General features: G+C 39.2%; 1 protein-coding gene across 3 annotated transcripts; it reads left to right on the top strand.

Annotated features, from left to right (window-relative positions):
- Positions 1 to 5: 5 nt before the first annotated feature.
- Positions 6 to 23,552, top strand: vps39 (VPS39 subunit of HOPS complex). 3 transcript variants are annotated; one of them, XM_085391503.1, is made up of 24 exons: positions 6 to 544; positions 728 to 793; positions 893 to 957; positions 1,071 to 1,113; positions 1,263 to 1,357; positions 3,508 to 3,606; positions 3,715 to 3,807; positions 4,331 to 4,514; positions 6,831 to 6,951; positions 7,567 to 7,687; positions 7,947 to 8,073; positions 8,454 to 8,596; positions 8,729 to 8,869; positions 10,098 to 10,239; positions 11,637 to 11,723; positions 12,578 to 12,651; positions 12,730 to 12,946; positions 13,882 to 14,010; positions 14,125 to 14,227; positions 15,069 to 15,114; positions 15,619 to 15,768; positions 19,392 to 19,526; positions 21,053 to 21,144; positions 21,510 to 23,552. In XM_085391503.1, the coding sequence occupies exons 1-24, from the start codon at positions 472 to 474 to the stop codon at positions 21,589 to 21,591; spliced, it is 2,628 nt and encodes an 875-aa protein (XP_085247629.1). In that variant the 5' UTR covers positions 6 to 471; the 3' UTR covers positions 21,592 to 23,552. The 3 variants fall into 3 exon arrangements, with proteins under 3 accessions (XP_085247629.1, XP_085247628.1, XP_085247630.1); XM_085391502.1 differs by having other exon boundaries at positions 7,944 to 8,073; XM_085391504.1 differs by lacking the exons at positions 21,053 to 21,144; positions 21,510 to 23,552 and adding an exon at positions 18,842 to 18,890 and having other exon boundaries at positions 7,944 to 8,073; positions 19,392 to 19,515.
- Positions 23,553 to 23,694: the final 142 nt, after the last annotated feature.

Raw genomic sequence — 23,694 nt, 5'->3', positions numbered from 1 at the left:
TTCAGTCACGTGCCTGTCAAACCCCAGCAGCTCGCGCAGCCGTGTTCAAAACAACTAAGGAAGTAACAAGAAGCTACATGGCTAACGAAAACTAATTGCTGTGGTTTATATAGCGTTTGTGGTTAAACATTTTAGGTTAATTGCAGTTGCGCAGTTGTTAACTTACAGTCTTCGCTCAGATTTCAGTTGCAGTGAGAGGGAGCCGATAGTTGCTCACTTCTTAGCTAAAAGGCTAACGATCAGCTGTTGTTTTGGTCAGGGAGGAAGGTGGCTAACAAGCCAAACTGCATTGCATTACCTAATCAGTTCTCCGTATTGGCCATTCCAAGAAAAAGCAAAACTGAACTGTGTTAGTTTATGGCGACATGTAAAGCTGTACCCCCGGACAGATTTATCAGCGATTAGGCGTCCGCCCCGTGTGGGATTGATATATCAGAGGGGTGTGTGAGATTGAATTAGCGTCGCTTCAAGATGCACGACGCATATGAGCCTGTACCTATTCTGGAAAAGCTTCCTCTTCAGATTGACTGCCTTGCAGCCTGGGGTGAGTTGTTGATTTAATTTTGTGACACTGAAATAGTACCCCTGTTTATCGAACTGCAGTCTTGCAAGTTGTCAAGAAATCATGAGTTGTTTCACTACTGAACACAGGTAACATCTCAGACTTATGTGAAAACGTTATGTCTGAAATTAACTGACCGCATCTTTTGTACCGCCTTCCTTACAGAGGACTGGCTGCTTGTAGGAACAAAACCAGGCCATCTCCTTCTGTACCGAATAAAGAAGGATGCAGGTAAGGAGACCGAAGGGGATGTTATCCATTTGGAGGCCGGTTTACCTTTCTGTTGCACACTTCAAATTCTGATGAACACATTTCTTTTTTTTATCTTAGGAGGCAACCGGTTTGAGGTCACACTGGAAAAATCCAACAAGAACTTCTCAAAGAAGATTCAGCAGGTATCTGACTTTTTAAGTCGCTTAACCGCAAATTTAGAATTTAAAATTGTTCACCTCTGTTTGTTGACCAGCTTATGTGTGTTTATCTCTTTAACTGTGTTTTTTTTCTCCAGCTTTATGTTGTCTCACAGTACAAAATTCTTGTCAGTCTCCTGGGTAAGTTTTTCTCAGCAATACATTTTTACAGAGTTAAAATGTCATGTAAAGTAAAAATTGGGGGAACCTTGGGCTTGTAAAGGCTTCAAACTAATATCAGTTCTTCATTAACGTGACAACTAAACAAACCGATTTAAACATCCCCACAGAGAACAACATCCATGTCCATGACCTCCTGACCTTCCAGCAGATCACTGTGGTGTCCAAAGCCAAAGGAGCCACACTCTTTGCATGTGACTTGCAGGTCAGTAATAGACCCCTGTTTTGTGTAACTTAGCATGTGGTAAGAGAGGATAGACGGGGCAGGGATAGCTCAGTAGGTAAAGTGGTCGCCCCATGATCGGAAGGTCGGCGGTTCGAATCCACTTAACGGCTACCCTGAGGTACCCCTGAGCAAGGTACCGTCCCTACACACTGCTCCCCGGGCGCCTGCTTAGTGGGCTGCCCACTGCTTCACTGAGTGAATGGGTCAAATGCAGAGAAAAACAAGTAATTTCCCCATGGGGATCAATAAAGTATCCATTATTATTATTATTATTATTATTATTATTATTATTATTATTATTATAAGACCTATCAGCTGTCAATTATCTCCCAGTGGTGACTTGTGGTATTGCAATAAAAAAAAAAAAAGTATTTTCCCTCACAGACTATAATTCTATAACAGAGGTAGACAGGGCTTCCAGCTTCAAACAGGATTAAGTTCTTCTCTTTTTATTATATTTTATAAGTTCTTTTTGTGTGTGATTTCTTAACTATGTGTACAATAGAGCAGCAGTCTCCTAGGGAAATGTAGGGGGCTAAAGCAGGATAAAGACTTAAAGCTAGTCTTGAACTTTTTTTTGGTCTTGCAGTCAAACAAGTTTCTGTTGATGTGAGCTGGTGGTTTCTTTTAGTCGGGTATCCAGTTCTCCTTCTAGTAGTGGTATTGTTTCTGCAGTCATATTCTTGCACACATTGCTTCCCATTACAAATGAAAGCAAAACCAGTTTTCACCTGAACAGTTGTGTACACTGCGAGACATACAGCTGCATGTTTGTGAACCATTTAAGACAAAAGTGAACTAAATTCTAAGTTTGGAGTTATTTGTGGCCGTGGAAATTTGAGTATAATGGCTTACAAGCAAAACCAAATCAAACTGAGCATGCCTAGACCATTCGTCTTACTTCTGACTGTTTTTAGTAGCCTTTCGAATGTGTTTTCACACATCTCACAAACTTTACAGAAGCAAATCGAGGACCTAGGTAATTATAATCCTCTGGATTTCATTGTCCTTCAACAGATGGCATCAATACAGGAAGTAAATCTGAGGTTTACCATGGTGCTGCTTACTAACATGACATTTTCAATTTCTCTTTCAACACTTAACAATAGAAATAAAAAGCAATGTGATTGCTTAGTTCAACTCTGCCTTTGTCATCTGATTTAAGACAACAGTGGGTGTCTTGAAAACAGTAAAGTAACATACATATGGAGGAGTGACATAGGCTACGTTCACACTGCAGGAGAAAGCGCATCAAATCTGACTTTTTTGACCCTATGCGACCCATATCCGATCATGGTATGACAGTGTGAACGGCACAAATCCGATATTTTCAAATCCGATCTGGATCACTTTCGTATGTGGTCCTGAATCCGATACATATCTGATGTTTTAGAAAGCGACTGCTGCTTGAACGGTCATGTCGCATTAAATCCGTCTTTTACGTCACTGACACACGACAGACGCCAATCATCAGCGCCCGAGAAGACAACGTGAACGCTTCCTGGCCATCCAGTGTAGATGTCAGTGAAACTGTTGGGAAGACAACGTTGGAGAAACGTGAACATTTTATTTGTACTGTATAAACTGCAGATTCTGACAGAAATCTGCAACTATCCTTTGAAGCACCGCTCCTCTCTTAAACAGCAATAAGGATCATTATTAGGCCATATGTAAATAATAAAATAACTTTATAACTTAAAGCAAAACTGGGAAATGTAAAGTCAGAAACAAGTCTTTATATTAAGGTCCATCAGTCAAACAATACTGTTCGGTCTGGGTCTAAACAGAGAGCGTTGTGTGTGACGTCTTCTTTTGCGCATGCAGGCCGCCTTGAGGGTTCACACTAGAGCGCGTTTGCTGTCACATTTTATTTGTAGTGTGAACAAGCAGACAAAAAAAATCGGATTTGATCAAAAAATCGGAATTGAGAATCAAGACCTACAGTGTGAACGTAGCCAAAAACACAATTTGTATTTAATTGTGCTAAATATGTAAAAACCCTGAACATTTTCTTAGTTTTTTATACAGTAGCTGCAATATTTTGTCTTGTTTGTTCATCTGTGCTGGACATATATTTTGCCTCACATGTCCTCTCACGAATTGTATATTTCGTCTCCTTTTGTTCTCAGCAAACCAGCTCAGGGGAGGAACAGCTGAGAATGTGTGTTGCAGTGAAAAAGAAACTTCAGCTGTATTACTGGAAGGACAGAGAGTTTCATGAGCTGCAGGTAATTTATACTGGACATGTGACTCATTATAGTGTGATTCAAGTTTAACAGAATTTTCCAGCGCTTTGACACATTTAGCCATTTTAATGTTTTCCTTTTGTCTGTCAGGGGGACTTTGCTGCACCAGATATTCCAAAGTCAATGGCTTGGTGTGAAAACTCCATATGTGTTGGTTTCAAGAGAGACTATTACCTCATTCGGGTATGTGTTACAGAAAAGGGGTGCAAGCAGCTTCTTTACTTTTTAACTTACTTGTATGTGCTTATAACTTAAAATGATTCTTCCAGCCATAATGGGTCTTTTTAAGTGTGGAAAAACTCCTTGTCAAAAGAAAAGAAATATCCACAGAAACCTTTCTCATATTTCACATCTTCCCTTTTCATCTCTATGCCCGGTTTGCTGAGTAGAAGTTAAATTAATACCTGAAGGTGATGTTTTTACGCCACTTTCTAGAAGCAGACAGTTATATAATGAGTTCCTGTCTTCTTTTTAATTTCTTGACTTTGTTTATTTTAAGACTTTTTCCTTCATGCTTCTCTCTTTTTGTTTTATCAGCTACATCCAGAAAGTCTGTTAATAATATAGATGTATCTCCCTAATAGTGTTTTATTGTCTTTGTAAAGCACTTTATAACAGTCTCACAGATCATTTTAACACTGCTAGGATATTATTACTTTATTCTGAATCTCACGGACTCATTCAAACTGCATTTGCTGTCAACTAGATGGATGGCCGTGGCTCCATAAAAGAGCTCTTCCCCACTGGGAAACAATTAGAACCTCTGGTTGCTCCACTGGCAGATGGGAAGGTGGCTGTTGGGCAGGATGACCTAACTGTGGTGCTTAATGAAGAGGGAGTGTGCACCCAGAAGTGTGCCCTGAACTGGACAGATATCCCTATAGCAATGGGTAAGAAAAAGACACAACAGCTGATACGCTGTCATTGTATTTTAAGCTTTATGTCTATTGTAATCAATCAGCTTGTGAAAAGAAAATATATTAAAAAATTGCTGTCATGTATCCAAGCATGTTAAAAGGGAAAGAAGGAGAGGATAACCCACACACCACCTCAAGCCCAATCCAAGTCTTTATTTATGTATTTCTGACTCATAATGTCTTTGTTAGAGTGTATTTGTTCTTGATATCAATACAAACTGACAGGAAAGTTAAAAGGGCACAAAGCTATCTGCAAACAAGAGCCAAAAATCCTCCCTCAATTCTCTGTGTGGGTTCATCTTTTAGATATTATACAAAGGTGTTTTGCCAAAATGTGTAACCCTGGCAGTTGTTTTACCCAAGTGAAAAACAACTGTGTTCACCTTTTGTTTTTGTTTTTTCCTCTTGGGCACTTTCATTTCACAGATTATATACAATAAAACCTCAGAAAAATCCAGCGATTCACAGAAACTAAACTCATGCATTTCAATAACTGTTGTTTCCTTAAGTTTATGAATTCCTGAGGGAGAGCATCGATTGTTTTCTTCGTGGACATTGTTAATGTTAGCAATCAAATTTATAGAAAACAAACTCTCCGTCCAAAATCCCAGAGCTTCACAGGCAAGAAAGGAAAACCTCAGCAGACCAAATAAAGAAACCACAGCACTAAACAGTTTATTTTCTCGAGGTGACATTTAGCTTTTTTGTTTTGCTCATAAATTCTACAAAACAGTTGCCTTTAAAAATATATATGGAATGAAAGATTATAGTTGGCGCTGGATCAGTTGACCCTGAAGCATCCATTAGTAATGCTGCTCTACACTGAGGCTTGTTCTCTCTCCTCTTTTCACTCCCCAGGTGTTTATATACCACTGCTGCACGTCATTAGATTTTTGTCTTCCCGCTCCTACAGTCTGTGTTTTTTGTCTTGTCCCTATCCTTTTTCTTTTATCTTTCCCCCTCACCCAGCCAGTCCACTCCCTGAGGCTGGTACTGCTGGTAGGAGATTTCTTCCTGTTAAAGGGGAGTTTTTTCTTTCTGCTGTCACTGAGTCCCTGTAGGGTCTTTTTTCTACTTCTCTATGGTCTCTACTTAATGCTGTAAAGTGATTTCAGGTGACTATTGTTGTGATAGGTGCTATATAAATGCATTCTTGTAGAATTCTTTTAGCAAAAGTGTGACCATAATCTGAGAATACTCTTTCCTAGTTGTTACATTTTAGGTAAGTCTTTCAGTTCTTGTCTTAATAATGGAGAGCTTAATTAATGAACTCGGTAATGGCAGCATCTGTGTGAAGTTTTCAGAATGTCCATATATATTTTTTATATAAATGAGCCTGGTAAAGAAGTGTATGATAATAATAATAATAATGACAATGATGATAATAATGATGATGATGTAAATAGTAATAGTTTATTCTCTTGTTGCCACAGTGACTGGGCAGGTTTGTTCAGCAGTTTACAGATCAGTCAGACCTGTTGTCTAAACACTGCCATTGTTCTTATCCAGCTGCTGTCTGTCTGTCTTCTCTTGTCCCCATTCTTCCCTTCCTCCCTCGCTGTCTGAGCTGTGATGCTGTTTTCCACTTGTCAGAACACAAAACTCAGTCTTAGATCAGCTTTTTTTTATCCTGTGACTAAGACACCGTAGGTCTGAGGAACTTTGTGACAGAAGAGATGCAGATAAGCTTGTGCATTGTTTTGAAGGGCCTTTTTTTTCTGTGCTCACTGGCACGTGGAAAGAAACATTATGAAGGGGAAATGAAGCCTCCAAGCAGTGGTTTCATGCAGTTTGCAATTTCCTCATTTTGAATTAGTCATGATAGTGGCGTTGGCAAGCAGCAATAGAGGCTGAGGTATGGTCAGTTTAGAATATTTCTAACAGAGTGTCCTAACTGCTCAACCAGAAGAGGAGGCCTGGGCTTTTTGCTGTGAGTGTCTTTCATCCCATATCCAACCACAGGCTTGACTTGATTGCAGTCTGGTTAGATTCCTTCCTGTATAGCCCCGAGGACCAGAAATCTCATCACAAATGTGGCCCCCTGCTTTCAGTATAGATATATTATAGATCTTGTGTGAAGGTCTTTTCACCTTTTATCAGATATTCCCTCTATATGCCTTTAAACATCATGGTAGCTACTGCTTTCTTATTATGAGTTTACAGGTGTCGCCAGACACGATTTGGTCATACTACAAGCAAAATGCTATAAATAATGCTATCTTGCCAAAGATTGGTAACATTTTGGTTGATCTGAATATTTATTTATGTTATTTTTTTTAATGTTCCCAGAGCACCAGCCTCCCTACATCATAGCAGTTCTTCCTCGGTATGTGGAGATACGGACCTTTGAGCCAAGGCTGCTGGTGCAGAGCGTGGAGCTGCAGAGACCACGCTTCATCACCTCAGCAGGGTGAGGCAGGCTGACCTCTGAAGTTTACTTTTGCGTGGAAGTCTGATCATTTATATCACGATCTGTTGCATTGTCACACCTTGGATTTATGTTTTTTGCAGTGTAAAAATCTGGAGAATGGAGTGGAAACACTGAGTTGTATCTTTCCATGCAATCATACACTAGCTAATTGCTATGTTGTGTTTTAACCTTTCAAGTGTAGTGTCATCCACGCTTTTAAGCCTGACAGTTCTTCTATTATGATGTATTTTATTTGGGTATACTAAACAACAAAGTCAACAAAATGTTTCATTATAAGGCAAAAGATCTTCTTGTGAAGAGGCTCTTTCTGGAAACAGAAAATATTTACTGGTGCAGTATTGTGTAAAAGACTGCAGTGGTATTTGGGCACTTTTGGTAGGTTTGATCATGAATGCTTGCCTTTCCTGATGCTTTCACACTGGCTGCCTTGTATAACATCATTTAACTAACATCCTCGCTTTCATCGGTTCTCCTGGTTTCCATTTCCCATGATAATGATGCCGATAATGGTGGTCCATCCTTTGAAAGAAAAACACTTTTGCTTCAGGCTTTTGTCTCTAATCTTGTTTTCTCCTCTTATCTTATCTTTTACAGGCCAAATATCGTGTATGTTGCCAGCAACCACTTTGTGTGGCGCCTGGTGCCCGTGTCAATAGCCACTCAGATCCGGCAGCTTCTACAGGACAAACAGTTTGAGCTTGCTCTTCAGCTGGCGGTGAGCAGCAAAACCACTCACATTACTATTAAAGCCCATTATTACATTCCTGAGGATTCAATTTGTGCTTTAGCTCGAAGCATGGGACATTAAAATCACTTATCTTGATTAGGAGCAGCAAGCCGAAACAGTAAGAATGCTTTCAACTTTGGAGTTTATGGTTACCTTATTTAGCAGTCTGGCTATCCAGAGACTTATCTGGGACTTTTTACTGTAGCGTGATGAATTCGTTGACTTTCTTTTTTTTTCCTGCCAGAAGATGAAGGATGACTCGGATGGTGATAAGAAGCAGCAGATACATCACATCCAGAATTTATATGCCTTCAATCTGTTTTGCCAGAAGAGATTTGATGACTCGATGCAGGTGTTTGCCAAACTCGGCACAGGTAGGACTTCTGCCAATCCGCAGGGACACCTTTCCTTTTGTTTTCTGACAAACAGCTCAGCAATATGCGCCTATAGCTGAGACGTCTTGAAAATATTTTGTCCACTCGGATGAAGGCATCTGAATTTTCCCAGTATATTCTTTTTTGCTCCTGTTGCTTACTGTGCATATTGATGGAAGAATTTTATACACATGATCACTGCATGTTGTTACTTCACTTGTGCCTGTATAAGAGTTTATTATCGTGATTCTTGCTCTAATGGGCTTTTAATTTCAGTTTTCAAAACATTGTGTTATAAACATATTACTCAAAATATAGTTTCCTTTAATCAATCTAGAAGAAGGTAAAAGTTTTAACTATTATCCTCCTTTGCTCGGCAGATCCCACACACGTGATTGGACTTTATCCAGACTTGCTCCCAGGTGATTACCGGAAACAACTGCACTACCCCAACCCTCTGCCTACTCTGTCTGGGGCAGAGCTGGAAAAGGCGCATCTCGCTCTTATTGATTACCTCACGCAGGTAGGTGTGTGTTTGTGTGTCAGAGAAAAGTGGAAAATTTCATAGAAGTTCGATAAGATTTTTGCTTTAAGGAGGTTTGGTCACTTTTTCTTTTAAGCAAACCCTGGTTTTTATTTTTTTCTGTCCTCAAAGAAACGGAGCCACCTTGTGAAACAGCTGAATGACTCTGACCCTTCTACGACGTCTCCTCTCATGGAGGGCACGCCTACCATCAAGAGCCGCAAAAAACTCCTGCAGATCATCGATACCACCTTGCTGAAATGTTACCTTCACGTAAGACATAATTAAGACTTTTAAGATAACCCTCTCGAGCAGTTTAGATTTCACATAAATTAAAGCCTGCGCACACAAAGCAGGGGACCCTGGGCCCTGACGCCTCAGACTGTAGTTTAAGTTTAAAGAACAGCTTGCTATTGTCAGCAAGCCTACTCCGAATGTTTATACTTTGCGATACAAGTTATATCAGCTCTGACAAACTTGGCAGCTTTCATCCATTTACAGTAAAAGGAAGTGATCTCAAAAGTAAAATTTGTAACTGGTTTAGTCAGATAAGCAGACAAAACTCTTCAACAAGTGACAGGTGTATCATCTTCTTTATTAAGATGTTTTAAAAATGTAAACGTGAATGAAATTAATCAACAATTTTCCAGACACTCACTTATGTTTCACCATATAAACAACAGCAAATAGACTATAAACATATGTTGTAAAGATGATGCATTAGACATGACCAGGGCTATGTAATGTCACAAAATGATGCAAACAAATACAGGCGTTCTTTCACAAGCACAATATAGCTGCACATCTGATGGAATACAACACAGGCAAAGCATAATAAAAAATAAAGTCCTCTATAAGAAATCACAAACATGCTTACAGTCCCAAAACTCATCATTGAATTCTTTTGAATATCAGCAACATAAAATACTCGGTGCTTTCCAGAAACTGACAAAGAATGATGGCTCTACTATGAATGACAATGACTGTGAGTGCATGTGATTCACTTTCTGTTTCTCACTTGTAGAAACTGGCAGCAACATTAGGCAACTTGATATGTAGCCATAGGGGTGTGTGTTAAACGGTTGATGGGCAGGTTTAAAGCAACTTAAGACAAACTGGATCACAGTTCAAAGCAGTGTTAGTTTGACTGTCATTGAGGCGTGACAGCAGCAGCACTGTGGGTCCGGTGTTGACTGAGTGAAGTAGGTACCTGGGAAACCAAACAAAACTTTGAATTTATTATGCAAACTTAGTTTCAGTCCTCATCTATGGAGAAATGGTAACTTGTGTTGGAATGTGGGATAAGATGTATTTAAGCAAGTTTCTCTGCTTACTGCTTGGGCTTTGCATTAGCAGCTTAACTGTCTGAATTTGCCTTAAAGTCCTCTGCAGCTAGTTTAATATGAGTGCGTGTTTGGGATGCCGGGAATACGTGCCAGATTGCTTAAATAATAAATAGCAACAGAAACGGTGATCTGCTTTTTATCCTCACCTCATCCAGACAAACGTGGCCCTTGTGTCCCCCCTCCTTCGTCTGGAGAACAATCATTGCCACATCGAGGAGAGCGAGTATGTCCTGAAGAAGGCTCACAAGTACAGCGAGCTCATTATTCTCTATGAAAAGAAGGGCCTGCACCAGAAAGGTAATTGTCAAGACTTTTAAATCCTAAAATCTCATAAATTTTCCATGTTAGAGGGGTATTGTATTATTAGGGTACTTGTTTGTCATCTTCTTCTCATAATGATAAATGAGATTGCTGTATTCATTATTGATGTAAGGTAAAATATTTAAAACAGTCTTACAAACAGAATATAAAGCATGGATCCTTTCAAGTGTATTTGCAGGGAAAAGTTTCTTTGGAATAACAACTTGAATTCCATTTGATTAAGTGTGATTTAGATCGTAATAATTCAAGTGAAATGGATAAGATTTATACACCTTCAGCTGTGTTTGACTCCTCTGGAAAACTGGCAGGTATCACGCTGTTGGGTTCAAGTGAGAGTCAAGTCATTTCTCTCTCAAGCTTGTCGACTTGTTGGTTGACTTTCTCTTTTTAAAACTGGGAATAAGAGAGGATGGGTTTTGGGTTTTTTTTTTTTCCCCCCTTATTTTGCATATTTTTATAATCAAGAAACAAAGCTTGAACAATGGCTTGTTGTACACCAAACCTTAACTGTTTGCCTTTAGCTGGTTGAAGTCCATCTTTGAGAGAATTCAAATTACTGTCAGTGTTTAATACATGCAAGTTAATTTTCTTTTTGTCTCTTTTGACATGATGCGTATGCACTTGTTTAAAATATAAGTGACACTGTGAAATATCTTTTGAATTGATGAGCTGCAGAGAACAGATATGTCAATCAGCTGAATAATGACTGCCATCACAGTTACAGTGATTTGTCAGTGTGGTTTATCTCTTGCAGACCTCAACTGAATGCATAATAATAAAATGCATTGAGACATCTGTTTCCAGCTTTGGATGTTGTATTTGGAGTTCGCTATATAAGTGGCAGCTCATTTGATCACAGATCTGCTCTGCTTTTGTCAGCGGTCTTGTCATTACCTCCCAAACACAAAAGCCGTTGTGAGCGTAACCATTTCAGTATGTTTAAGTTATAAGCTCGTAGATGTATTCTGGTGTGGTTGCACAGATTATCTCAGAGGAGGTTTCCTGCATGAGGTCGACTGGTCATCCTTGTGAATCAGAGCTGCCTTAACGCTCTTTGTTTCTGCTGGTACTCTGTCGCTGTTCTCGCAGAGAGCGCATCTGGTTTTAATTGGCCTGCTGCAGTTTGGGCTTGTGATGTCATGCTGCTCAAGTCTGCCTCTCTCTGCGTCAGCCAATTCAAACCAGCTGTTCCAAAACACAGATTAACACTTTGCATATGCCTCGACCAATTTCTGTTGGTGGAGGACTTATGTAATGCAGAGCAGAGCAGACCACATCTTGCTACTTTCACTCAGGCAGATGTCACTTTTGTTCTAGTTCCTCTGTTATTCACCTCTTGTTACTTTTTCTAAAGCCTGTTTACACTCTCGCAGCTCTGCAGGTGCTGCTCGACCAATCCACCAAGGCCAACTCTCCACTTAAGGGCCATGAGCGAACAGTGCAGTACCTCCAAAGATTGGGTAAGGATCAACAGCTGGCTCAAGCCTGTTAAATTTGTTGATGGGATTTTGGAAAATTCCCAGAGAAAACATTCATGTTGATTGATTATGGATGTTGGATATAACTGATCTGCAGTGATTTGCGTGTCTGAGATTAATTACATGGGAGCGTTTAAAAAAAATTCTATTTTTTCTTATTTCCTTTGTTTCGCTATGAAACTTTACATCTATATACTGTTTGCTTACTGGGTGGTCAACAGCTAAAATTGCTGTAGTACTTTTTGAATTCCTATGAGGTGAATAAGGTAATGACTAGAATGAGTCTTTATAATGAAATGATTAAAATTCTTTCAGTAGTCTGTGTTTCAACTGTGCTTTAAGAATTTCATTTGGCGTTTGATTGTGTTTTTGTTTATTGTAAATGTTATTTTAAACTCAACAACAACCCTCTGAAACTGTGGACTCTTCCAGCTTCACTGGGACAGTTTCATTTGCTTCAATTAGCTGTGTTTAATTATTGGCATTTTTTTTTAAAGTCCAAAACAGTTTTATTTAGTTATTATTATTATTATTATTAGTAGTAGTAGTAGTAGTAGTAGTAGTATTATCATTAGTATTATTATTTTCCGTTTGCAACAAAATTCTAAATGCAGGACACAACAGTAAAACTCATTTGTTGTTTTGTGCAGTATTGAACTTGTTCAGTTGTATAAATGTATTCATGTTATTGCATTGGAGTCCAGTCAAACAATATGTTAATTTTCTTATAATTAATTATTCCCTGAGGTCGGAAATGTTTACAGGCTGATTAAAACCTAATGATTTGAGTTGTAAGTTAAGCCCACTTAGCCATCATAACACCTCTGTGCACACAGGAGCAGAGAATCTGGGTATAATCTTTGAGTTTTCTCCCTGGGTGCTGAAGACGTTTCCTGAAGATGGCCTGAAGGTAGGTACAACATTTACATCCATTGCCACGACTTCCTTTTTATTACCCAATGGAGTAAAAACCTGTCTTCCTGCTCAGATCTTTACAGAAGACCTGACAGAAGTGGAGTCGTTGCCTAGAGACAAGGTGCTGCAGTTTCTAAAGGATGGTTTTAAGGAGCTCGCCATCCCATATTTAGAGCACATCATTTACGTGTGGGAAGAGCAGGGTCCCGAGTTTCACAATGTGCTAATCCAGCTCTACCTGGGCAGGGTTCAAGTCCTCATGAAGGAGTACCTCAAGTTGCTGCCTAAAGGTATGAGCAAGAATAAACCTGAGTACACTGAGTGTCTGGGAATGAAAAAGTTTTACAGTTAGCCTTTTTTTCCCTGTTAGACTATGAAAATAAGTTACGTTGTTGGGCACATATCACATTGATAAATTATTAGTTAACATACACAATAACCTCCTTTTGCTGTAGAGAAATGTGGAGGAGTGTAATTGTAGCATCAGCGTAGCAGGGTGATGGAGCTTTGAAGGCTTTCTAGCAAACCTGGCCTTTTTGAAGTTGAGTTTACTTTTAAAAGACTTTATTTTTTAATTGTATTTTAGAATTTTTATTTGATTTCATTACCGCACTGCATATGGATTCACTCTGGCTCTTCTTGCAGAGAGTATTCTCTCACCGCTGTTGCAAATAAAGTCTGTGTCAGAACTGATTATCAGGTCCATCCAGCAGGAATGCTCGTTAATGTGCACTCTGTTTAAAAACAAGAACCAAACCCCCATAAAACTTAAAAACAGCTAATGAAATAAGAAAAACCCGATCCTTGGGCCAGCTATTGCTGCATTTCACGATAAACTGGAATGCAAGCACACGCAGCCCTCAATATTAAAGAGTTTCTCTAGGCTTATTGTGATCGTTGGGTACAAGGCTGGGAATATGTGTGGTTAAATATATTTTTACTTTGGGCATATGATAAATCATCTTGATATTTACCTTTTCTGAAATGTAATAATTAAGTTATTTATTTATTTTATTAATATAGTTATAATTTGTCAAAGAACAGTAAGACAAACCCTCATATTACTACTTCTACATCACAAGTGATCTAAAAACCCCCAAAATGGCAAAAACCACTGTAGACAAATATGAAGAGCAACACCCATTCTTTAAAACGGAAATAGCTTTTTTCCACAGACTCACCCATTATCTGAACATCTCTGTAATAAAATGCTCTGTTATTGTAGGCGCTTCAGCTGTTCCTGCAGGGAAAGAGAATGGTGAACTGGGAGAGTTCAGGAACAAGCTGTTGACTTTCCTGGATATTTCTACATGCTATGAACCTGCCAGACTCATCAGTGACTTCCCCTTTGATGGTAGGATGTTGCTTACACTGAGATGACAGGTTTTATCTACTGTTTGCTTGGGAAATACAAATAAAGACGTGAGTTGCCATGTCATGATCCTTGACTTTTGTTTCCATGTTGAAGGCTTGCTGGAGGAACGGGCTCTGCTTCTGGGTCGTATGGGTAAACATGAGCAAGCGCTCTTCATCTATGTACACATCTTGAAAGACACCCACATGGCTGAAGAGTGAGTATTCCTGCACAACTGAAAAGTAACACCAATCAACAGCTAATATGACTGATGTTAAACTGTCAAAGTATTTCCTGACTCAGTCACGAACTTGGGTCATTTCCTGAAGTCATATTTACATGCATTTTGGATTCCATAGTGTAATTCAGTTTTGTTTATATAATCTCAACAATAGTCACTGTGAGGCACTTTGCATCACAAGGTAAAGACCCCACAATAAGACAGAGAAACCCCAATAATCAAATAACCCCCTGTGAGCAAGCACTTGGGGACAGTGGGAAGTAAAAACTCACTTTTAACAGGAAGAAACCTCTGGCAGAACCAGGTTCGGGAAGGGGCGGGCATCTGCCACCACAAAGAACAAAAGGGCATACTGTGGAAGAGTCAGATTATTAATAACTAATGATTACATGAAAAGTGGTGTCTAACCACATAGTGAGTGAAAAAGAAACCCTCACTGATCCAGCCCCAACTATATGCTTTATCATATAGTTGGGGCCCTGACTATGAGTAGTGGTTTGCATATTTGGCCCACCAAGTGAAGGGTTCTGGCCTGATCCCGAGAGGAGGCACAAAGCCCTTCGGGGTTGCATGAGAAAGGGCATTCGGTGTTTAAAAACTTGCCAAATCAAATATGCGCTGCTGCCTGAAGGGTGACGCCTTGTGAATAAGGGAGCAGCTGAAAGTAACTCTATATTTAACAGCATTTTCTGCAAGGCAGAGCCAGTGTAATTACCTGCAGTGCTGTGTTTGTCCAATCAGTCAACATCATAGCATTAAAATGAGCAATTTTATATCATCATGTATTTGCTAATGTTTTTCTGTGTGCTCTTTGCAGATACTGTCACGGACATTACAACAGTTCAGTGGAAGGAAATAAAGATGTAAGTAGTTTTTAGTGTAATTCTAGGTTGTTGGGGGTTTTTTTTGGGGGGGGGGGGGGGGGTTACCTCTTTTGAGTTTGTGTCCTCCTGGAATTTATTAAAGTTTATTTTTTTATGACCACATTTTTCAGTTTGTATGCTTTGCTGCCTTCTGATAAGCACATTTGTGTTCACAGAACATGCTATACAACTATAATGAATTATTTATGCTACAAGGAGCATTGCCAGCTTTACAAAAAAAAAATGTTAAAAATTTTCTTCCTCACTTAACTAGAAATGACAGCTGACATGACAGCATGTTGTTGGCCTGTTTGTCTGCCTGTCCTGTTCTCTTGAATGCCTCTTTAAATTTATGTATGTTTGGCAGAAATGTTCACTTGGACTCGAGGATGAGGTGCCTTAAGCGTTAGTAGTCAAACCTCATGAGACAGGTTTTTGGCCATAACTTAAGGTGTTAGTTTGTCAATTAAGCACATTAATAACAGCTGTATTTCTGCTCTGTAGGTTTATCTTTCTCTGCTGCGAATGTACCTGTCACCTCCTGACGTCCACTGCCTGGGGCCAATTAAGATGGAGCTATCTGAGCCTCAGGCCAACCTCCAGGCAGCCCTGCAGGTCCTGGAGCTGCACCACAGCAAGCTCAACACCACCAAGGTACACAGTGATTGCATCAGCAGGGTATTTCTCACCAGAGTGACTCACTGCTGCCTAGTCTCTGGTAGCGATTCTGTTATTTCTTTGTATAGTATGGAATGTTTAACAGCATCAAGTCAGATCAGGCTCTGTTAGTGTCTAGTGAGGCCAGTTAGAGTATACTGACGGTAATTGACTTTGAATTTTATGAGTCCCCTGACATAAAATAACTCCACTTTGCATAAACCCTCAAACATCTCACTCAATCAATTAAAGTATTTTCTAACTCAATCCAGGACAGAGTCGGCCTGTTTAGACTGGATTAAAATTAGGTTAAAAAAAACAGCTTTAACAGTGACACGCACTCGGTGACTTACACAAAATTAATAATCTGACATTTATAAAAAAAAGAAAGAAAGCAGCCACTGAACAGAATGCAGATTCTTTAAAGATTTAGTTTGTTTATAGCACAAAATGAAAGCCGCTCGCACTGCTGGGGGTAATCAAGCTGCTGTCTTTTGACAGAAGGATTCAGCAAAGCAGAAAAACATGTCCAACAGAGTGCTGGTCTCCCCTGAGAGGCATCTGTGGTGAAGTTTCTAAAACTTACTTTGTGTAACTTGTTAAAAGACCTGCACCCAAAACCAAAATAGCAAGAAGTTAATTAAATAAAAGATGTTACACTGAAAAGTGGCTCGTAACCCATTTTGCTTGTCAAAATATCATTTCACAATCCCCCACTCACTCCCTCCAAATGCTGTGAAGAAAATATCTCTTGAAGACTACTTTATAAAGTCGTTTTTAACACCGCCGTAGTCGCCGTGTCAACTGATTTGGTTCATAAACTCTCATCCAGCCAAATTTTCATTGGTTTGACTGTTGATGGTGTAGAAGAGTGCTACATCAATAGCTGTATTCTTGAGTTAATCTGTTTTTTTTTTTGTTTTGGTTTTTTTTTGTTTTTTTTTTTTGGCCAGAGGGGGGAAAAAGATTACCTGTTAAAGTTTCCACACCTTTAAATTCACCCACCATAATTGATTATGTCAAATTGGGTGACACAGTTAAGGTCATTATTGTTAAAAATAAAACTAAGGGTAATTTAGGTTTAGGTAACTGAAATGAAGGCATTAGAACATCAAAAATGTAAACTGAATACTAAAAACGTAACAAAAAAAATAAATATATAGAGGGGATATCTTCACTTAGTCTTTGTCACCCTGGTCTAATCTTAATTCTGAAGACATATAAGCTGGTGTGGGTAATGTATTCATCTTACATGTGAAAGATCCTTTTTTTCAGTCCTAGGAGACACTAATCCAGCATCGGGGGTTCACAAGCTAGTGTACTCATAGTTCCAGTTCCAAGCCTAGATAAATGCATCAGAAAGGGCATGAAGTGTAAAATCTGTGTCAAGTCAAACATGGATCCATCCGCTGTGGTGAGCGCCCATGGGAAATAAAGGAGCAGCCGAGAGTACCTACTTTGTGTTGCAATACCTTTCATAAAACCTCTCAAATCTTGCCAAAAAATATCTTACATCACTATGAAGATGATACTATAGATATTTGAGTTGCGGTTCTTCTCATAGGGGTAATCGTAGGGGTAGAACATACTTCCAAAGATTTTATGCTGGATACCCTTGAGCATCCGTGCAACCTTTTCTGTTTAACCAGACCTACAAGTGCACTGACTTGTGACTGCCCATGCCTGGGTTACTGGTAAGCTCTATTATAGTTATTTCTGCTGTGAATAGCAATTTTTTTTTTTTTTTTTTTTTTTAAAAGATTTGTACTTTATTAAGACTAATAGTGGTTTGATATGACTTCAGTCAAACCATTTTTTTTGACTGCAGCTCTAGTTTTTTGTTTTTTCTGAACAATCCAGCTAACAGTTACACAAAAAACTCTTAATGTCTTAGCATTAAGGAGAGGAGGCGTGGCTTTTCAGAGACCTCTTTGTCTCTGTTAAAGTTTAAACACATAAATCAAGAATGTTTGTCTGTTCTGGGTTATGTTCTTGTTGTAAAATGCGCTCCAACAGCCTCTGTTCTGTCTGTGACTTAATGAACATGTGACTCTTTGAGAAAGGCACTGCTGATTTCAGATCACAGATATGTTAAATTATCAGACCAGAGCTCTTCATCCCATCTTTCTGTGCTGCACACCCTCATCGGCTTTACTGGCACCCTGCTTTCATTTCCCATGGATCTGCCTTGCTGTGACAAGATGACAGAAAACTTTATGCAAAACATCTGATGTGGGGGGGGGGTTGTTTTTGTTTTTTTTAATGGAACTTTTTCATTTCTTCACTCGCATGCTTGCTATTTAAAATAGGTTTCATTGTGCTCCAACAAAATGAAAATGAACAGTTTTAGTGAATAAGAAATCAGCAAGATAAGTCTACTCAATGAATGAATGGTTCTATAGATACGGCCTTGGCGATGTGGCTCTTCCAGGAAATATTAACGGTGGCACGAAGCATGCAGTTTTGGTTTTGATCCAATTTCTTGCTCAGCAGTTTTTTTTCAAGGGCAACTGTAGAGACTCACTGAGCAGGATCACATCAACACACGACTTAAACACTTTAAGTCTGGCTAACCTTTACTCAGAGCCTTCCACATCTTGGCAAGATGCTCCCGCATTTGATGGTAGATCTGTCCTTGGTGAGTAGAATAAAGCAGTCAGCCGGTGCATTGATATTAGTTTGAGATTTCAAGATGGACACTGGTTCCCTGGGCAGCACTTTTGACTTCATGTAGGAAATCATGTGTATCTTCAATCTTGGCTTCAGGAAAGCAGATGTCAATTGCAAAATTGAGGTCCAGAAGAATCACAGCCAGTTTCTAGGAGCTTGGTCTTCCCCTCAGTGAGACATCAGTGCAGTTGACCACCTTACGATGCACAAGGCAGAAAGATCTATAGAAACACTTTAAACACAAAAAATGTAAGTGCTAGTAGCATCATTGAAGGGTAATTGATTAGCGTAAAGACTTTTAAAATGTGCATATTATTTAAGGTTATTGCACAGTCTGTTATTGCACGTCTCTGTTTAATAAAAAAATACAGTTTAATCTAAATCCAGCTCTGTTTTTCAGAAGAAAATGCTCGCTCTGTGCTCTATGGCAGCTGTTTGGGTTTAACGAGGTAATTTGTACTAATTTTATTACATTATATGAAGCAGGAGGACAGAAAAAAAACTAGAGCTTGATTGTGTTTAGTTTTTCTAAACGGTCACGTAAAAGCACGCAGGAGATGTAATTTAGTTGTTGTGAAGGAGGGTAAGATGCAGTTAGAAGTTTGGTGGATATCATGTAACACAAAGTGGGACAGCAAATTAGTTTTTCCCAGACAAGTGATTTGATTTGCCGTTATGACTTTGAAATGATGAACAAGTATGTAATAAAAAGTCTAATGGATTTGAAAATGACAATTACACGTCACTATCATTGCTGCTTTTGAAAGTTGTTGCCCCACAACATGAAAATTACCAGCACTGCTGTTTATAAAAAAATATACTTTTAAAGTCTGTGTTTGCCATTTAGTAATCCACAGAGGTCCCTTATGCCTTTGAAACCTTTTTAAATAGCAAGGTGTGGTCAGTAGTGTTTACCAAGCTGGTGTTTTGTTTTTCTTTTCTTTACTCAGGCCATCAATTTGCTCCCAGCAAACACTCAGATCCGTGAGATCCGGGTTTTCCTGGAGAGCGTCCTGGAGGAGAAGGCTCAGATGAAGCGCTGCAACCAGGTGCTGAAAAGTCTGCTGCAAGCCGAATTCCTGAGGGTGAGTCCTGGAGAGCGGGTTCACATAATGACTTCTGAATTTTAATGCTTGATATATGCTAGCAAGGAATTTAGGCCTCTGCCCTCTTCCTTAAAAGATTTTTTACTTTAGGCTGACATCTGAAAAAGAGTCCAGACATGTTCAACAACGCCTGAGCGAAGCAGAGGTGTGCATGTCTGAGAGTTTTTCAGTCCTCATGTTGAAGGATAGACAGCTGATGTTTTAGAGGGGTACAGTTTCACTTGGGAGAAAATATTTTAAATACGAAATTTATTAGCGCTGTTAGGAGAAACATATGTTTGTTTTCCTTCAATGGCTTATTAAGAATTATTAAGAAATAAAGAAGTTACCGGTACACCACCAGGCCAGTGACACAAACAGGAATGTTCAGTGAGCTTACTTCACCTGAAATGAAGTAGCCACTGCTCAGAGGAAGCCCCCCCTTCTACCCCCACTAAAACTGAAAGTTAATATTTTGACCTGGTACAGTGCTCCTGCATGCCCCATCTTTAATTAGATTGTTTTCCTACTTTTTTTGTTCCCAGATCTCTCAGAATATTTAGAAATTAGTTAAAGAATTTTTTAAATAAATTGTAATATCAATAACACGGTGGGCAGTCAAAGTTTGCAACAGTTAATGGCTAAAAAGGACATTTTTCTAACTTCTCAAATGTGTTTTCCAGTTTGATTTTCAACAGTAGTTTTGCTTGATTAGCAGACCCAAACAGCTTGTTTCCACATTAAACTTAACAAATTAATTTAAAACCATATCTGTGCGCTTTCTCTCAGTGGCAGGGCAGATGGTCGCATTAGCAGTGAAACAATGCCTGCTACAAAAGATGAGCTTAAAGGGTCACAGCTGAGATCAGTTTGCAAGCTGCTAATTAGCTTCACATTAAACAGCTTGCACACATATGTCCAGATGTCAATTTGATGCCCTTAAATGCTGGCCTGGTTCAACCGTTCAATATTGCTGTAGTAATGGAAACTGTGGGCAGTGAGTGCAAATGCAATGCAACATATTTGTTTACTTTTCCTAATGTGTATATTTCTTTAAGACATTTTTGTCTCTTTGCGATACAAAAAAGTACTAGGATGATTGCGTGAGTAATTAAACTGATATCTCAAATGAACAGCATAAATCGGTGCTACATATATATTTTTTAATATTTACATTTCATATGCTCATCTGTCATCTCCAGAGCTATTTGAGAATTAATCATGAGGTCCACATCTGACGGGTTGAGCTGAAGTGGTCTCCAATCCAGAGTGTTAAATAAACAGGAGCTGTAGAGACACTGGCAGAAATCGACACTTCAAATCATGTCCACAATTTGATTTCTTGTGCGTTTTTTCTTCAAAGCAGGAGAGTCCACACTCCTCCATCCGTCACGCTATATATTTGTGCTGAATGGTGAAATGGTAGACGACAGAGTGTTCGAGATGGAGGTTTTGTACCTTTATAATCGAGTGACTGTGCTGGAGAAAGACGATTTAATGTCCGTGTTCCTGTCATTTGATTTCAGGTGCAAGAGGAGCGGATTTTCCACCAGCAGGTTAAATGCGTTATTACAGAAGAGAAGATCTGCAGAGTCTGCAAGAAGAAAATAGGAAATAGGTAGGACTGTCCTGTTCAGATTTAGCATGCTGTTGTTTTATATTTACTTGGTTTTCAAATTTTATCTTTATTTCATTGATTTTGGGTTTTCTTCTCCATTCTTTTGCTGAAAATTTGAGTATATGACAAATATTTGAATCTTAAAACTGAAAAGTGGGATGATTTGTTTGCTCTATAGACACATTAACTCTCACTAATGTGGGGTTATGCACGTTTATTAATTTAGTTGTATTTTCTTATGAGACAAGCTGCTGTTAATACCACATACACATAGTTTACTCCTTCAGCTTTCATTTAATGCTTGTTTATGTGCTTGTAACAATCAGTAGGAAAGTGTTTACACATCTGTTTATTTTCTCTTTCAGTGCATTTGCCAGGTATCCCAATGGCGTGGTGGTGCATTACTTCTGCTGCAAAGACCGCAACATTTGCCCCGCTGAACAGTAACATCTCCACAGTAGAAATAATAAATTGCCCCCCTTTCTTCGACTCCTTGGACATCTGTGAACTAGAAATACACGTGGTAGTTGGAAGCGCTTAGAATGGGACGCTTTTGTCCAAAGCACGTCAGAGGATTTTGCTTGCAGATTCTTTTTAACCTGAGTTGACCTCCCGTTGTCATGCTAAAACCACAGAGCAGGACGGGAGCCGAAGTCGACTTTCTCTCTCTGTGCATGAAGTAGCAGTAGGAATGCCCAGGGTCGTTCAACAGGCGGGGAGAGAGAGGGAGTGAGGTAGACGTTGACATTTGAAAAGCATGTGTCGCTGTAACGCTAGAAGGGATTCACGGCTCTACGGTACACATTCCCTCTGAGGAAAACGGACACTATTGACAACTGTAACAACAGACGTTGTGCATGCACTCACCAGGAGATGATTACAAGCCTGGTTTACACAGTCTCCCTTCCCTCCTGTTGCACTGCATCGGCCTCAAACACTGCTTCATATGCCATATAGACTCTGCAGGAGTACTGGTGAATGCCTTCTGCGACTCTGAAGATTGTCTCTCATGACTTGTCATTGCAAGTGATGGTACTTACTAAAACAGCTTTACTGCACATTTGTGGTTTTTGTGTTTTATTTAATCATTTGTTGCAGCTAACATATTTTCCTCGTTTGTTTTTTACAGTTTAAATATCGCTCTAAATTCACTCTCCACTGTTTTAATGTCTCGTTTGTCGTTGTTGTCTTCTTTGTCGTGGAATAATTTTTTTTTTTTTATTTAAACTTTGCAATGCTTGAGGAGCACTCGCTCGGTTTCTCCCCTGGTTTGCTTCACCTATGAGCCACCACATTGAAGCCACCTGCCTTATACGGTCTAGGCCTCCCTCGTGCCGCTGTGACCCATCAGGGCGTGATTGCAGTGCGTCCTGTGGGTTACAGGGCACAGCCCCCATGGATCTTCCTGCTCAATCTGACTTGGATCTTTGGGAATTTGGGAACTAGGTCTATGCCATGTGCTTTTCCAAAGTTGTTTTTTTTCCTGAAGAGGGAAACTGTTTCTGTCAGGGTGTGCCGTTGCCATGGAAGATGGTCAATAACATGTGATGTGTAGCTTTGATGTTGTGGTTTATTTAGTTGGTTCAGTGACATAAATGTCTCTCCAACTATGTTAATAATAATTTTTTTTCTAAAGAAACTTTACAAAACAGTGTTTGTTTGGTTTTTTTTTTTCCTTTGTCATACATGAAATGTAATATATTTGGGTTTATTAAAGGCTTTCTTTGCTGCTTTGAAGACTAATGGAATAACTGATGTAAATATTATTGATTTATGCCCTTTGCTGTGACCATGAGTCTCAGCTTAGCCACTGTAACTTTTTCTTTTACGTATAAGGCTGTTGCCTGGTTTGCTCTGAGACAGATTAAAAGTGTTGTAACCTTGTCCTGTTTGTTCATGTTAACTCGGATCTTTGCTTTTTCATTGCAATAGTATGTTCAAATGACAAATTACTGTTCACCTGGGAGATATTTAACGAAAGCAATGCTCCCCCAGGTTATTCTGAATAAAGTTAAAGCAATGAATGTATGTTTTGGGATTTTTTTTTTTTTTTTTTTTTTTTTTTTTTTTCTTGGTCAGTGTTGTCAGTGACACTGTTGTTTGGGTATCTGGATGACTGGAAGAAAATAGATCTTTCTTGTAATTTGTAGCATTTTCTACATCCCTTCCTTGAAATATCTCCTCTTCTTCTGCTTTTAGAGGTTTGCACACATTCTCTGCTAAGACTGTTTCACATTTTTGTTTTTTAAGTATTGTTTTGTGGAAATTATTGTTACCACTGAGTGTATACTGTATAAAGACTAAGAGGGTAGATGACATATTTCTCATTGAGTTATTTGTTTCTGAAGAGCAACCCAGCAGGTCGGTGCAGTCTCTCTGTTTGGCTATAATCGGCAATAAACATGCATTTCCACTCATGTTTGTGCCTGTGTGACAGCAACGCTCAACACCTACACTGCACATATTCATTATGCAGGTGATGAATCTTTTTAGTGCTTGGATTTAGTAGGAAGCCAAAACAGTATTGTCACTGCGGAAAATGTCATCAGA

The sequence above is a fragment of the Rhamphochromis longiceps genome, linkage group LG19 (genome assembly GCF_057381845.1).
Source record: "Rhamphochromis longiceps isolate RC_006_pf linkage group LG19, R_longiceps_female_GT1.1, whole genome shotgun sequence".
NCBI classification, from domain to species: Eukaryota; Metazoa; Chordata; class Actinopteri; order Cichliformes; family Cichlidae; genus Rhamphochromis; species Rhamphochromis longiceps.
The sequence above is the reverse complement of the archived record's forward strand: the minus strand, read 5'-3'. Positions and strand labels throughout refer to the sequence as shown.

Bases quoted from the DNA above. Each gene is read 5' to 3' on its own strand.
- vps39 (XM_085391502.1), top strand. From the start codon at position 472: ATGCACGACGCATATGAGCCTGTACCTATTCTGGAAAAGCTTCCTCTT. The intron at 12,652-12,729 runs GTAGGTACAACA...CTTCCTGCTCAG, and splicing joins TTCCTGAAGATGGCCTGAAG to ATCTTTACAGAAGACCTGAC. The intron at 21,145-21,509 runs GTAGGACTGTCC...TTTCTCTTTCAG, and splicing joins AAGAAGAAAATAGGAAATAG to TGCATTTGCCAGGTATCCCA.